This window comes from Cyprinus carpio, chromosome B20 (assembly GCF_018340385.1).
Source record: "Cyprinus carpio isolate SPL01 chromosome B20, ASM1834038v1, whole genome shotgun sequence".
Classification (NCBI taxonomy): Eukaryota; Metazoa; Chordata; class Actinopteri; order Cypriniformes; family Cyprinidae; genus Cyprinus; species Cyprinus carpio.
Window position 1 is genome coordinate 7262533 of NC_056616.1, and position 15304 is coordinate 7277836.

Sequence of the window (15304 nt, forward strand, 5' to 3'; positions counted from 1 at the left end):
TTTGAATTTTGAATTAAACCGACTTTATCTTTTGAATGCTCATGCTGACTCATAATCAAAAGTTTGTTCTTTGATGTAACATACAACGTTAACCACAGAAGTGACCCCACCTATTTGTGTGTGTGTGTAACGAGGGCTTTTTGTTTGTATAGAGGAGATGAACTGTGACTGTGTGTGTATATGATTGTCGACGTGCGGAGACTCCTAGAGGTTATACATTAGTCTCAAATGGGCCTCAGACAGGGGCTTGAACAATACGTGCTGTTATATAACAACTTCCATAGGAGTGCTTTGCACACAGAGCCTCTGGTACACATCAAGATGCCACTGAGTTACCTCTGTCTATTCTTCTTTCTCTCCCTTGAACATGAATTTGAGCTGAAAAAGACTAGGTATGTTGTTAATGCTTATTACTTGGTATAAAGCGTACCGTTAAGACAAAGTTGGCATGATTTTCAAAGACCTTGAGGAATTATATTGTCTCCGTTTTGCGTCACTGAATGCTTGGCCTATACAAATGTTTTGGGATGTTTATAATGAGTCTAGGACTTAAAATAGTACATGATAGAAGACTGTAATTGAAAGAGTTGAGAGGCCTAAATAATTGGATGAAAGAACAACAAGACTACAGCACAAACTGTTCCTCGCAAGCTAACTACCTGCACAAATCGAATTGGACTCTACAATGATGTCTATAATCATGCCTAGTTTCCAATCTTATATCTACACTGGCATTTTTATGCATAGTCTACTTTACAACATTCGTGAATCTGAATATTTTCTTATGGTGTTTTGCGTGTGAAGAGGACTGTTTAGCATTTGCACTGGTGTTGCTCGGTATCAAATTCACTATATGTTTAACCAACAAGCATCTGGACGCTTCCCCTGGCTTTGATGCCATGGGAACGTGCCTTGCATCACGTATGTGTTTTTCTGAGTGGTACATTTCTGGTTTTATTAGAAAACCAGAAAATAGGAAGGAAATGAAGTTGATATATATATATACAGAACAGTCTGTACATTTTCTGAGAACATTAGATGAATGTTCTTCAAACTTACAAGGAACAATTCTTATTCTCAGAACTTGTTATATTTATTTAGTTTCCTTTTTTTCAAGAATTTTGGGATAATTCTCCCAAAACTGAAAATTCTGTCTAAATTTACTCACACTCATGTCATTCCAAACCCATAAAAAGATGTCATTAAAAGCCTAAATTAAACCTGTTGTCATATAAAGCGATCATATCTCTTCACAATACCCGTGACTGCATTTTAACATGTTTTTACAATTATATAAATATTTTCTTACAATTTTATCTGACAAACAAATCAGACAGGAGAGTAGAATAACTTCGGGGGACTTAAACTCAAAAAATTGTGTGTATTGATGTCTTTCCGCAGTTGAAATAAAATACATTCTGACGTTCATTCATGTTTATTTCTTAAAAAAATGACTAAATTTGAAAGCTGAGACCTTGTTTCATACCAGACGTAACCTGCTCTTCTTGTCTGTTGGCATGTTGTCAGTTTCCTCTGCAGTGAAAAAAACATTGTAAACAAAGAGAAACCTGAAAACACTCCAATAGTCAAGACAGATCAGCTTACTTCTGGTATGAAACAAAATCAAAATCTCAAATTGTGTCTTTTTAAAAATGAATTCAAACACTAAATACCATTTTGTGGCTCTTTAATGTGTCGTGACAGATTGCTATAGCGCCTCAGTTAAAGTGGCACATGAACTGATCGTCTTTTCATATTCACTTTACTAAAGCATGAAATAAACATGAATGAACATCAGAAGGTATTTTATTTCAACCATGGAAAGACATCAGTACACACCATTTTTCAAGTTTAAGTCATTAGAAGTTAGTTTAATATATTGTCTGATTTGTTTATTGTTGCATTATGATTGGTCCGTTCGCCTGTCAATCAAGCACTTTGTGAAGGGTCAATTGAGGGACAGAAACCTCTCAGCTTTCATTCTGAATTTGTGTTTCACAAAAGTCTTGTGGGGTTAGGACATAAACAATGACTGTCTATTTAATGATCAATAATGCAATCATCACATTTTTTATATATATATATATATATATATATATATGAAAAATTTAATTTTCATTTATAGAACAACATTTAAGTTCCAAAGTCCTAAACAAGTTCTTGACTGATGTTTCTTGAACCTCTTCAAGTTGCTATGCTTTCAAATGAAATCCCATAATGTATGTTGCTAAAAAGCCAGCTAGTTCCTACGGCCCTGTAAAATAAACATTTAATCCAGAAGGAGTTAAGAGGATACAGTGTCGGATCAGAGAAATATGCACTAACTGCACCCAGTGGGCTCAATCAGCTCCCCAGGGTACCTAATGGCTTCTATGACCAGGCCAAAGTTCACACCCCACCTCTGGGTATATGGCTGCTCTGTTGAGTAAATTTCACTGAACCCTCTGACCTGCTGTGGGGTCTGAGGCTGAAGGACAGAAGCCAGTGTTGGCTGCCCTCCACAGGCTGGGAGGTCTGGCCTCTGCAGTGGTGAAGTCTTGCCATCTGTTGGCGGTTCTCGTGCCTTGTGGGTAACCCATCCTGTTTGTCTAGCAATATCAAACCGTGGGTTTACAGAAACCCCATGGCAGTTCTCAAATATTATTCCACACCTTCCCATGGACGAGAGAATCAAGTGAAGCTAGGCTCTATTCTAACCGAGAAGAACAACATAGGGTTGGAATCATGAGAAGACAAGGCCCAGGAGTTGTGGGAGCGATCTTGCGGAAGAGATTCTTTGGACTCTCTCTGCTCCTAAACCCTTGAATTTTTGGCCCTACTGAGGGCCAGACTAAATGAACAATTATGTGTCAACATTATTTTAGACAGTGGGAATTTTCCATTGTGATTGAGGGCCAAATCACTCTTATCCTGTGCACGAAGCCTGACAGGCATAACATGAAAGCAATGCACTGATATAAAACAAACATTTATGAAAATGCAAATACTTGTGTTACATAACTTTATTGTATGTATGAAACACATTTTTAAAATGGAAAAATATATCTTATAAAGAAAAGCTAAACTCTGCATTTGGTTTGAAATTTTCCTCTAAAGTGTTTCTAATTTACCCACACAGGACTGTTTCGAACCATTCACACGTTTGTAATAAACTCCAAAGGTTCGTTAGTGGCGCCACCTATTGGTAAAAATACTGAACTTAATATAATTTAAGTTGTTTGGGTTGGCATTAGTGTTATTACTGTTAAAACTCTTACATATTTAATAACTATTAAAAATGGTTTTGTCAATTTAAATAAATCTGAAATAAAATATCATACACATAGATGAAAATGGAAATCATTTTAAGTTGTAGCACTAAAATTAAAATTTAAATAAAAACTAAACTTTAAAATAAAAATAATAATATATTTGAAAATAAATGTAAATAATTAATTTAAAAATAATTGTTTTTTTTAATAATTAATAAAACTGCAAAAAGCACATGACAAAATAACTAAAAAATTTAACTAATTAATAGACTAAAAAAATTAAATATACATATAAAAATCATATTCAGAATAATACTAAAACTATAAAAATGTTAATAATACCAAAAAAACAAAAACAAAAAACAACAAAACAACAACAAAAACACTGTGTTGGATTTAATTAGATGGCAAATAATTTGGTAATCTCTCTCAGGTTTTTTTTTTTTTTTTTTTTTTTCATTTATTTATTTACTTTCTGACATTTCTGTTACAACACCAAAAATCCACATAGTCTACATAAGTGCAGAGTCCACAGGTCTCTATAGATGATGGAAACTGACAGGAAAAGAAACGATCAGGAATTCTTTACTGCTTTCATAAAATTATACAGAAGGAATAGAAAAAAAAACTTATGCTTACCTATAGGCACTGTGATGGAATAACTATAATCCCATATAAGTGTGACTGCTGAATAGGGAGATAAGCTGTGTTTTCCCCAGTGCTTTGATCTATCACCATTATCCCATCTCTGTAAGGACATTTTTCCATAATGAATATGGAAACATTGAGACCAGCCAGATCATGCAGTGTATCAGAGACTCACCTCTCCCAGTCGGTGTAGTAAAAGTGGCTGTCATAGATAGCCAGACTGAACGGGTAATTCAAAGCATCCTGGAACACATGTCTCTCTGTCCCATCAGGAGATATGCACTCCAGTTTCTTTTTGCCTGGTGATTTAGTAGATGTTTATCTTAAATTTGTATTAGAGATATGTGAGATGCTGTATTTTGTGGAAACACTTACCTGCATCTGCCCAGCACAGGTGATTTGTGTCAAAGTCAATTGCCAAGGCATTGGGCAACATGAGACCCATTTGCACCAGTACTTTCCTCTTATGTCCCTCCAGTGAAGAGCTCTCTATTTTGGGAGCATCACGGTTCCAGTCGGTCCAATATAAGGTTCTGAAGGGCATGTGCAGTAGAAACACTTCAGAGCACTTTCACAGAAAACAACTGCACCATATAAATGAATATACTGGTATTTATTGCAGGAATACATAATAATGCCGTCAGTGTATATGATTGATATGGCTTGAAAGAAATCATGTATAATGGTAAATACAGTATAATGATGCACAGACAGCAAATGAAGGATTTTGATAATATCTCACTGACCCACTCTTAGCATCCACTACGATGGCTCTGGGATTTACCAAATCAGAATCAATCAGCACTTTTCTGTTCCTGCCGTCTAGATCGGATGTCTCGATCCTGTCTTTCCCACTGTCTACCCAGAACAACTTCCTGTGCACAGTGTCTACCGCGATTCCCTCCGGCTGGACCAGGCCTGGAATTTCACATTGCATAATTAGGAAATATGGAGAGAATAAGTTGGTGATGCAACCATCATATTTCCCCATAATAAAAATGGAATATATGGACGGACAGATAGATAGATAGATAGATAGATAGATAGATAGATAGATAGATAGATAGATAGATCACCTTGGCTGATAATAGCCTCTGGCTCGGACCCAAATTCTAAGAGCACTCTGTAAATTGTATGTCGTCCAAAATCTGTCCAATACAACATGTTCTCCTGACAGTCATAGTCGATTCCAATCACAATGGAGTCCTGCAAAGCATTATTAGTTTTGCTTAATCAGACAAGAGTTTTGGATTTTCGATTTGGTCATGTATTGTGTTTATGAGGGTCTACCTTTAAGGCCAGTAAAACAGTGGACTTTTCTTGAACTGGGTCTGTTTCATCAAGAGGAATGACTCCAATCTGTGAGGCTTGTGTGTAAAGGATAGCAGGCCCTGAAGGGGAGGAGCTTATGACAGGATACATCAGTGCATTGTTCAGCGGCGCTGCATCAACTGAGATACCTGACAGATAAAAAAAAAAGAGCAGACTTTATGACATGAAAATGGAGCACTGCATGGTTTGGGGGGGGGGGGTAAAAATCATAAAAAGTGCATCCTAAATAACTTCATTACTTACAGGGGGGCTTTACATCATCGTTAGACCGCGTTCCAAGAATTTCTACGCCTTGATGGTCAACACACCAGCAGAAACTGCTGTTGCCGTAACATTGCACAGGCAGGAAATTCCCGTGTGCGTCACACAGGGGCATGTAGTCCTGAGAGGACGGCTGACCATTATAGTGAGTCATGAGTGAAAGCCTCCAGCGCTCGCACACAGTCTCCACACGGGGAAGCAGCGCCGCTGAATAGGACACAGCACACACTGTCTTAATCTTGCTTTTGGAAAACACAGCAATTTTTCCTGAAATTTTTCAAATCTCTGACCATCGACCACATCCATATATCTTGCCTGAATGAATGACTGTGTGAGCGTTAATTACAGTTAGGCCATCTCATGAGGGATAATTATGTCATATATAGTCGGAACTGAACACCACTCCCACAACACACACGATTCAACAGTAGAAATAGCAAGTGTGTCCCAGTGTTTTAAATGCCTTGGATTTTGCAACATGTTGTTGCTGATCTTTTGTATTTTACAACAACTTAAATGATACTGGACTAAGATATTTCAGGAGATTAAAACGTATAAAAACGGTCAAAAGAATAAAACTGAAATAAAAATGGTAGATAATGAAATGTCCCTCATATTATGTTGAGAGTTATGTCATTTATGTATAATAATAATAATAATAATAATAAAAGAAAAATAATGTATAAGCATCAATCAGCGTGCAATGAGCATATTAGAATGATTTATGAAGGATCATGAGACTCTGAAGACCAGTGTTATTTTAGTATCGTTGAGATTCTATTATAGTTAATGTTCATATTTTGAATTAGATTTTAATTGTATATTTTCTTCTTTTGTGTTAAGTTTTAGTAATTTTGTTATGTTTTACCATTTTATGTGTTTTTGTTGTACTGTATGTCTATGTATTTTTTATTCTTTTTTTATTTCAGTTTTAGTTAATTTTATACATCAAGTTTGATAGAAATGACTAAATTAGCTGAAAGAAAATACATTTTTTATTTTATTTTATTTTATTTTATTTCAATTTATTTCAAGTAATGGATTTTACTATTCTTTTTTAAGTTATTTTATTTTTGATCGAATAAATGCATCCTTAATAAGCATTAGAGGCTCCTTTCAAAAAAAAGAAATGTATATCTGACCAAATCGAAAGTTAGCGAGCAATAGCTGCAGAAGGTGAGGGCATAAATTCATACCTGGTTGATCACAGTTGGCATGCGCTGTGCCAGGCATCGTCCTGGTGCCCACTCTCTCCTGCCCTCTACTGTCCACACACCAGCAGTGTCCAGTGGTGCCCAGGCACTGCAGGGATTTGTACTGACCTTTCTCATCACACTGAGGAATAAAGGCCTCCAGGCTTGGGTAGATGCTGAGACTCTTCTGCAGACTTTCTCTGTGCTGCTGGCACACAGTTAAGGGGGGTTTGGGCTTCTCTAATGAAGAAAAAAAAAGGCATGATGCAATTAAACCAAGTCCTGGAACAAAAAATGTTGTTCCGGGAACATGATCTACTTGTTTCAAGTACGTTATGAATGATTAAACAACTCATTTGTGTTTGATTGATTTATAATACACTGCTGAACATAATATTTGACTTGATTGTTGGACTTCTTCTGAGTTATAAGCAAAGAGAACAGTCTGTTACTGAGCTGACAGGGAGAACTGTTATGTTTTTGTTTGATAAATGTTGTGGTTTACGTGGTGGTTGGCAGAGGAAGCCATCGCCCTTGTATGCAGGCCAGCACTGGCAGTGGAAGGAGCCCTGGGTGTTAAAGCAGGAAGCAAACGGATGACAGAGCTGAAGAAAACACTCATCGATATCTGTAAAAGAAGAGAATAATGGGCCTCCAGTGAAATACAACTCTTGAATTTGTACCACATGTGTGGTTACATAAATAACACATGTGACTGAAGAGTGTTAGTGTTCCTCATGCATAAAAGTGTTTAATAAATATCTGTGTTGAATGATCATGATTCATGATTGACCGTAATTTGTGCATAACATAGTTCTTACAGAAATTGTTCAAATGAACTGATTTTATGTACATATGTCTTTTTACAACTGATCTACACAGACATTGTTAGGTAAATATTTAGTTGTCCATCCAGCAGTTCTTTGTAAGTAACAGAGCAACAACATACAGTGTGTAAATAAAATGTAACTTTGTTCAACAGTAAGGTAAATGAATTTGATTGTCCAAAAGTGATGATATACTGTCCAGCAGCACTTGAGGTTGCCAGTCTGTATATTAGTGCTAGGATTTTTCATTGGCCCTTTCTGCAGAAAACATCATTACACCAGAGGTTGGCGATCTTCTTATGTTTGAGTCATCGAATCATTTACTCAAATGATTTGTTCAAAAACAGATTCATTCAGAAATGCTGTTTTTCTTGGAGATGCCCAGCAGTCGCTCAGTATTTTCATCTTGTTTATTTAACTGTTCTGTTTAAACAATAGTGATGGGAGCTTTTCAAAACTCTGAATCAACTGAACTGGTTGCTTTGCGAAATGATTCACTGTTTCGAAGCACTGTGTTGTAACTAAAATGACGCCACATATAATTAAACTTTTTACAAAACAAACTGCGAATGTTTTCATGAAAGCGTAAACTGTGAAATGTAATCTTCAGATCAATAAATACATAATTAATTTTCTGTATAATTTGTAGTGCTTATTCTGTATTTTTAAACCATATATTTTACATGGGTTCATGAAATCAACTCCACCTAGTGGTGAACCATCGATATTTATAAATCTTTAGAAAACATAATGTAACTATGAGCTCATAATGAAACTAAGATAGCCCTGCACATGACATGCAAGAAAAAATAAATAAATTGTACACACAATTGACTAATTCGTTCCCTCGATTTGCGAAATCATGCGCACAATTTACTAATTTGTTATTTGAAAATGAAAGTAGTTGCAAACAAAGCTGGAAAAATTATACAGACAAATTCCTGAAAATGGACTCTAAACAGACTTCTTTTTGGCCTGGTTCTGTTTGAAATGATGTCATACCAGTTTATTCTTTGATTTTGCTTGAATTATAATAAGGACCTCACAAGAACTGGTGGTCTGACTATTACGACTATGATTAACTACTAAAAAAAAGGCTTCCAAGGCCTAAAAAAGGTTTACTGATTTGAAAAATAAAAATAAAAATAAAAAACGACTGATTTGAATTACATATCTACTCACAACACCTAAATTCCATACAAATATTACAATATACTGAACACTTACCCACACACACATGCAAATCGAGATCAAACTCATAGCCAGATTGACAGTTGCAGTGATGGCCACCTGGCATGTTCACACACTCGGAGTGAAGACCACAGGAACTGAGCCCTTCAGCACACTCGTCTACATCTGGACCATATATTCAAAACCCAAGAGAGCCATTCGGAATTTTAACTAAGGCAGTAATTCAATAAAGGCATGAGAAGATGACCTACAGTCTCTAAGGGAACTTTCAAAGGAGCAGCCATAGCAAGCGCTTGGCTTGATGTCAAAATATGACATAGAGGAACACTGAAATACTTGTACCATAGCAGTTGCGTCCATCCCCATGGAAGCCCATGGCACACTGACAATGGTACTGAGTGCCATCTCCTGGCAGGCAGAGAGCCATGGGGTCACAATGGTGCTTCCCAGTTGAACAGGGATTCAACTCTACAAGCCCAGGTAGCTCACCTGATAACATAAAGAATTTCCTCAACAAGATTCAAAAGTTTATGAAACAGATAATAATAACCCACATTGTAGAATTGTTTGGTTATCGGTATGTTCTTACCTCCTACAGGTCCCACTTTGTTGGTTATGGCATATCTAAGGGCGGTTCCTTCTGTAAACATGACCATCAGATGCTCCACATTCACCTGCTGAAAGTCTGGTATGGTCCATGGGCTGTGCTCACAGCTACGGAAACTCATGTTCTGGTGTAGCATGTTGGAGAATGTCTCAGATCCACCATTTTCTGACACCACCATGTACTCTCGCAGTGAAGATGATGTCACAACTGAGCCAGACACAAATTACATTACCCATAATGCCCAAAGAACACATATTAAAGAATTAACTTTGGACTCCAGTGGCTTTTAAAACATGCAGTAGCACTATCGATAAAAGACATGAATGTTCAGTAAAGAGTTTTAAACATTTATTATTAATTATTATCGAGTTTTTCATTTACTCAGAATATCTCATGTAGCTTTGCAAATTTGATTGGCTGAGGGTGTTGATGTTTAGTCTAATAACACTGGGATATTTCTCTATCACTCTGTTTATGGAAGCCCATTTCCACCATATAAGGAAATACTTTGGTAAATCAAAATAATGATATAAAACGTCATAATTATGACACAAACATTCAAAATGATGACATACTGATTGATAATTATGAGATAAAATCTGAAATGATAATAAAAGTACATAATTTACTTTTTATCCCGTCATTTCTAAAAAAGAAAACATAATTATGACAATACATCTATTTTTTATCTAACATGATTTTTTTTTTCTTTTATGTGATAATTATGACTAATTAAATTAATTAAAACTTACTATCTCATCATGTTGACTATCCGTTGATTGAGTATCTAATATTTTTTACTTTATCTCATGACTTAGTATCTCATAGTTTCGTATTTATCTCATGACTTAGTATCTCATAATTTTGATTTTATCTCAAGACTTAGTATCTCATAATTTCAATTTTATCTCAAGACTTAGTATCTCATCATTTCAGCTTTACCTCATGACTTAGTATCTCACAATTTCAACTTTATCTTATGACTTAGTATCTCATAATTCCAGCTTTATCTCAAGACGTAGTATATGTCACGATCTCTAGCTGGAGTGCCCGTGTGCTTTATTAGAGGGCACTCCATTTCAGACTCTTGCCAATTCACCCTGGACTCCATTTCCCATAATCCTTTGCCCGGACTCATCATCAATTGCAATCACCTGTCTCTCATCACCTCATCAGTCTCACACTATAAGAACAGCAAACACACATGCTCATATGGCTGGTGATTGAATGTTTAGTCCTTCCGTGTTTCCATGTTCCTAAGTTTTGCCTTTTTTTGTGTTTTGATCCTTGGACTGTTACCTTGATTTGATTGATTGCTGCCTGCCCTGATCATTGCCCGTCTTGTTGGATTATTCTTTTGTCTGTGCCTTGGATGTTATTGTTTGCTGGTATCTGATCCTGCCTGTCCTGACTATGCTCTTTTAATAAAGCCTGCTATTGGATCCCCACTTCATTGTCACGACGCCTCTATCATTACAGTATCTCACAATTTCATCTGTATCTCATGACTTAGTATCTCATAATTTTGACTTTATCTCTAGACTTAATATCCCATCATTTCAGCTTTATCTCAAGACTTAGTATCACACAATTTTGACTTTTCTTATGACTTAGTTTCTCATAATTTCAGCTTTATCTCATGAATTAGTATCTCATAATTTCATCTTTATCCCATGAATTAGTATCTCATAATTTCAGCTTTATCTCATGAATTAGTATCTCATAATTTCAGCTTTATCTCATGAATTAGTATCTCATAATTTCCGGTACGGGTTATTCGGTTCAGTTTGCATGTGTACCAAACAAATCATTAATTTTTTTCAGGAAATTCAGACAATACATGCAGTTTTGACGCTCTTTGATGTGGCGCGGCATATTGCTGTATAAATATTCATCAAATAGACATATATTTAAGTGTTAATTGTTATAGTTGGGCTCTGTTGTTAATTGTAACCTAATAGTAATGTAAAAGGGCTCCCTATAGTTTAGAGCAGAAAATGAGGTAGATTTTTTTCCCTAAGAAAATATTAATTATAATTAAATTTATTTAAAGGAATAGCAATTTGTTCAGTAAACCATTGTTAAATTAAAAAAAAGCAATTTATGTTTATTTTTTCCTCCTGCTGTACTAAAACCATACAGAACTGTGACGTCAAAACCGAAGTATGTACCGAACCATCATGTACCTTTACACCCCTAATAGTATCTCAAAATTTTGACCTTGTCTCATGACTTAGTATCTCATAATTTCAATGTTTTTGTCATAATTTAGATTTTTTTTACCTCATAATTATGATTTAGTATCTCATAATTTTAGCTTTTTATGGCATAATTTAGAATTTCATCCTGTGACTAAGTATCTCATAATTTCATCTTTTTTTTTCTCTCTGTTATCACACTCCATACTGAATGTCAGCATCAGGGATTTCTTGGGTATTAGATGAACTTGCAGGTTGCTTTGTTATCATTACAATTCAGCTTCCTTTGGAACTATTTTTCTTTTGGTGGAGCATAAATATAAAAAAAGACTGTCAATATGATGTGTAACTTAGGTTACTCAGTAACGAACAATGTAAAATTATGTGGAATTAATTGAAAAAACTAACCCTAGTCATTACCCTCCAAGATTATTTACAAGAATTACCTGATTGGTTGTATTGATAGGTCTCTTTAAAAGGCAGAATATGGACTTTAGCACCATTGGGAATGCTAGGTAAATCTCCATTGATCCTAATGTCAAAATTCAAGTGGTTGAATGAATCCATTCCTTGAGCCTCTTGAATAATGGTAACACGCTGACCTTGTGGGCTGAAGACCAGCTCTGCCTGATTAGAAAACTCAGCACCTGGAGAAAATATGTTTTCCTTCTTTAGACTTATTCATGATCTGTGTGACATAAAGTAATGAAGCTACAGATAATGAAAAACAGTCACACCAGATATGCTGAAGCCATTCAGATGGCCCTGGAGCTCAAGAGCAAACAGCCAACCAAATGTGGAGATCAGCGGGCTCACAGCCATCAGAGCCCAGCCTGCCTGAGCTGGGACAGGACTGATGGAGATGTATACGCGACCTTCTCCCACCACAGCAAAGCCATGGATGTCCACATCGTTTAGCTGAACTTTAATGTCTCCAACAGAAACAAGGCCACTCAGCTTTCCACTTAAAGGTTGAGAAATGCCTGCAAAATCAGATTTATATTTCACATTTTTATTAGAAACTAATATTAAAGGGATAGTTCAACCAAAAATGAAAATTATGTTATTAATTACTCACCCTCGTGTCATCCCAAACCCGTAATGCCTTAGTTCATCTTCGGAACACAAATTAAGATATTTTTGCTGAAATCCGAGAGCTTTCTGAACCTCCATAGGCAGCAACACAACTGACACATTCAAGGTCCAGAAAGGTTACCAGTTTTTTAATAGTCCATGTGACATCAGTGGTCCAGCCGTAATTTTATGACGCTATGAGAATACTTTTTGTGCGCAAAGAAAAAAAACAAAAAAATTCTTCTTTGGCATATCAGTCTTCGGCGTGCATTCACGACAGTACCACTCATGCGTGTTGTGCTGCTGACCCAGGACCCAGTGTTCAGATGTAGAACCTGGATGCACTGTGACTTGTTTACTAGCAGAGGATTGCACACGCATGCATCGTGGTACTCTCGTGAAAAGAAAAACTGAATAAAGATTTATTTTATCTTTTTTTTCTCACAAAATGTATTCTCTACAGTTGAACCATTGATGTCACATGGACTATTTTAATGATGTCCTTACTACCTTTCTGGGCCTTGAACTTGTCAGTTGCTTTGCTGGCAGGGTCAGAAAGCCCTCAGAAAATATCTTAATTTGTGTTCTGAAGATGAAAAAAGATCTTATGGGTTTGGAATGACATGAGGGTGAAGAATAAATGACAGTTTTGTTTGAACTATACCTTTAAAGGTATCATAGTCATAATAAATGACATGACAAGAAAATGCTAGACTAAAAAAACTCACCCATGGGTAAACATTGTCTGCCATTGCCATAGTAACCAGAACGGCAATGACAGCAAGGACCAGTTGGATAGTCTGTGCAGTAACCATCCTGAGAGCAGAATTTCAGGTGCAGGCCACACATTTTGGTTACATTATTTGAAGTAGCGTGTAATACTTCTTGGTTTGGTTTTGGGGGCTGTTGAACAAGTGAAGCTGGCATGTCCATTTGGGCCTTAGAAGTAGATTTATCTGCAGGCATGTTTGATTCTACTGTAATGTAGAAATCTTCATCTTTGGTGCTGCGCAAGCTACCAAAACCCATAGAATCAGACTCAGGGACAGAAGCAGGAACTACCTTCTGGAATGGGAACCGGCTGGATCCAATGTGGAAAATCCACAGTCCATTTACCCCGGTGTTCCCTGCCCTGAGGGTTGCGTAAGTAACACAATTATGTTTTATATCGCTATATACAATTTTACACAAATAACTTCACATAAATAATAATCTATAATACTGCATTTAATAATTAATGTTAACAAACTGAAACTTATATCAACATACTGTGTGATTTCAAGATGCAGAAAGCTACTTGTAAAAGCATACAACTTAAATGGATAAAAGGGAAAAAAAGAAAACGTTTAATGCACTTACTTATAGAGGTTCTTGCTGGTCTCATTATAGCCAAACAGACTGTAGAAGAGCTCTTCTGTAGCACATGTATCACCTCTATTAAAACCAGCCTGAGTTTTAGTTTGACTTTTTGACATGTTTGTATGATTGTAACTGATATTTAACATCTTCTGCTCATCCTCTGTATACAGGAACAAGGCATATGTGTCTGATTTATTGCCGGCCAACACAACCTGGAAACTGGTTACCTACATGGTAAACACAGCAAAGCTAATATTGATAATAATAACTTTACAAATCAAAATATTACTTTATTTGAAACATTTATAGTGGATAAAAAGCAGGATAAAGGAATATTTTTTTTTTTTACACAATATGTAAATGGGAGCTGGAGCCCTTCCTCTTCACAGGCAACATTGTCCCATGTGGCGATGACTGTGTGGCTGGAATTAAATGCAGAACCAGTAAAACCTTGCTGCACCATTTCAGAAGCTCGGATTAATACATCTAATGATTCCTCTGCACGGTAAAAAACAGATCCTTTCCCTCGTCCTGAACTAATGTTTGTCAGGAAAGGTGCAATGGCAGAGAAGCTGAGAGGAAACATGTTTCTTAAATACTGACTCTCTCCAGGTGGAGGCTGAAGGGACAAGAACCCATTTGTAGAAACCTGAGGAATTAAATTAAATTTTAAGCTTCAGACTTCACATGCTCAGTTGCATTTGTAATTTCCTTGATTTTATTTTTAGTTACTTATTTGTATAGGTACAATAAGAAAATCAGCAAAAAAAAAAAAAAAGCATTAGCATTAGTCTTTTTTTTATTTATTACATAGAGATACCTGCACATGCTACAACATACAAATGATGAAATAATAAAGAAATATTTGATACATTCCAATTTGAATTTTTAAAAATGTAATGAAAACAATGGCTTACATAAAGAATGTTGAACTGGACGTCGTAGAGCTGTAATGGCTTTTTTATCTTCAGAGCTTCAGACACTTCATCATCACCATCCTGAAGAACTGAATCCCCTTCAGATAATCCAAAAGGGAAAAAATTGTCCTTTTGAATCGCATTCATAAAACAAACATTTGTAAAAAGCAAAGCAAATACCCAGCAGTTCTTCATTTCGAGAGGGAGCAGCTTCGATCTGGGGCACTTAAATATAATTGTCCCTGTAGAAGTTCACAAGATGTGACGATGTGGTCACTTAAAATGAAAGGATGCCTTAACCACAATCCACATAGTTACCAAAATGTCTATGGGAGGGTTTTGGTAGGCGAGTGCAAAGCATACAATGCACAAATGTTCATTAAATTTGAAACGAAAATCATTTGTACAAACAAACAAATGCTTCATCAAATCTGTATTTTAAATAT

At 36.0% G+C, this 15304-nt stretch overlaps 1 protein-coding gene across 1 annotated transcript; it reads right to left on the reverse strand.

The window, feature by feature from the left end:
• Window positions 1-3685: 3685 nt before the first annotated feature.
• nid2b (nidogen 2b (osteonidogen)) lies at window positions 3686-15053 on the reverse strand. The gene is made up of 19 exons (XM_042747177.1): window positions 14859-15053; window positions 14291-14590; window positions 13942-14168; window positions 13311-13714; window positions 12246-12491; window positions 11955-12155; window positions 9293-9517; window positions 9046-9192; window positions 8740-8868; window positions 7191-7313; window positions 6689-6925; window positions 5475-5699; window positions 5190-5359; window positions 4976-5105; window positions 4646-4817; window positions 4275-4432; window positions 4075-4198; window positions 3891-3999; window positions 3686-3806 (listed from the first exon to the last, which is right to left on the reverse strand). Exons 1-18 carry the CDS (start codon window positions 15051-15053, stop codon window positions 3891-3893), a joined length of 3522 nt encoding a protein of 1173 aa, XP_042603111.1. The 3' UTR covers window positions 3686-3806.
• Window positions 15054-15304: the final 251 nt, after the last annotated feature.

Excerpts from the sequence above, each read along its gene's own strand:
- nid2b (XM_042747177.1), bottom strand. The coding sequence starts at position 15,053 with ATGAAGAACTGCTGGGTATTTGCTTTGCTTTTTACAAATGTTTGTTTT. Across the intron at positions 14,591-14,858 it reads TCCAGTTCAACATTCTTTAT|GTTTCTACAAATGGGTTCTT; the intron begins GTAAGCCATTGT and ends TTAATTCCTCAG. Across the intron at positions 4,199-4,274 it reads CCTGTGCTGGGCAGATGCAG|GCAAAAAGAAACTGGAGTGC; the intron begins GTAAGTGTTTCC and ends CTAAATCACCAG.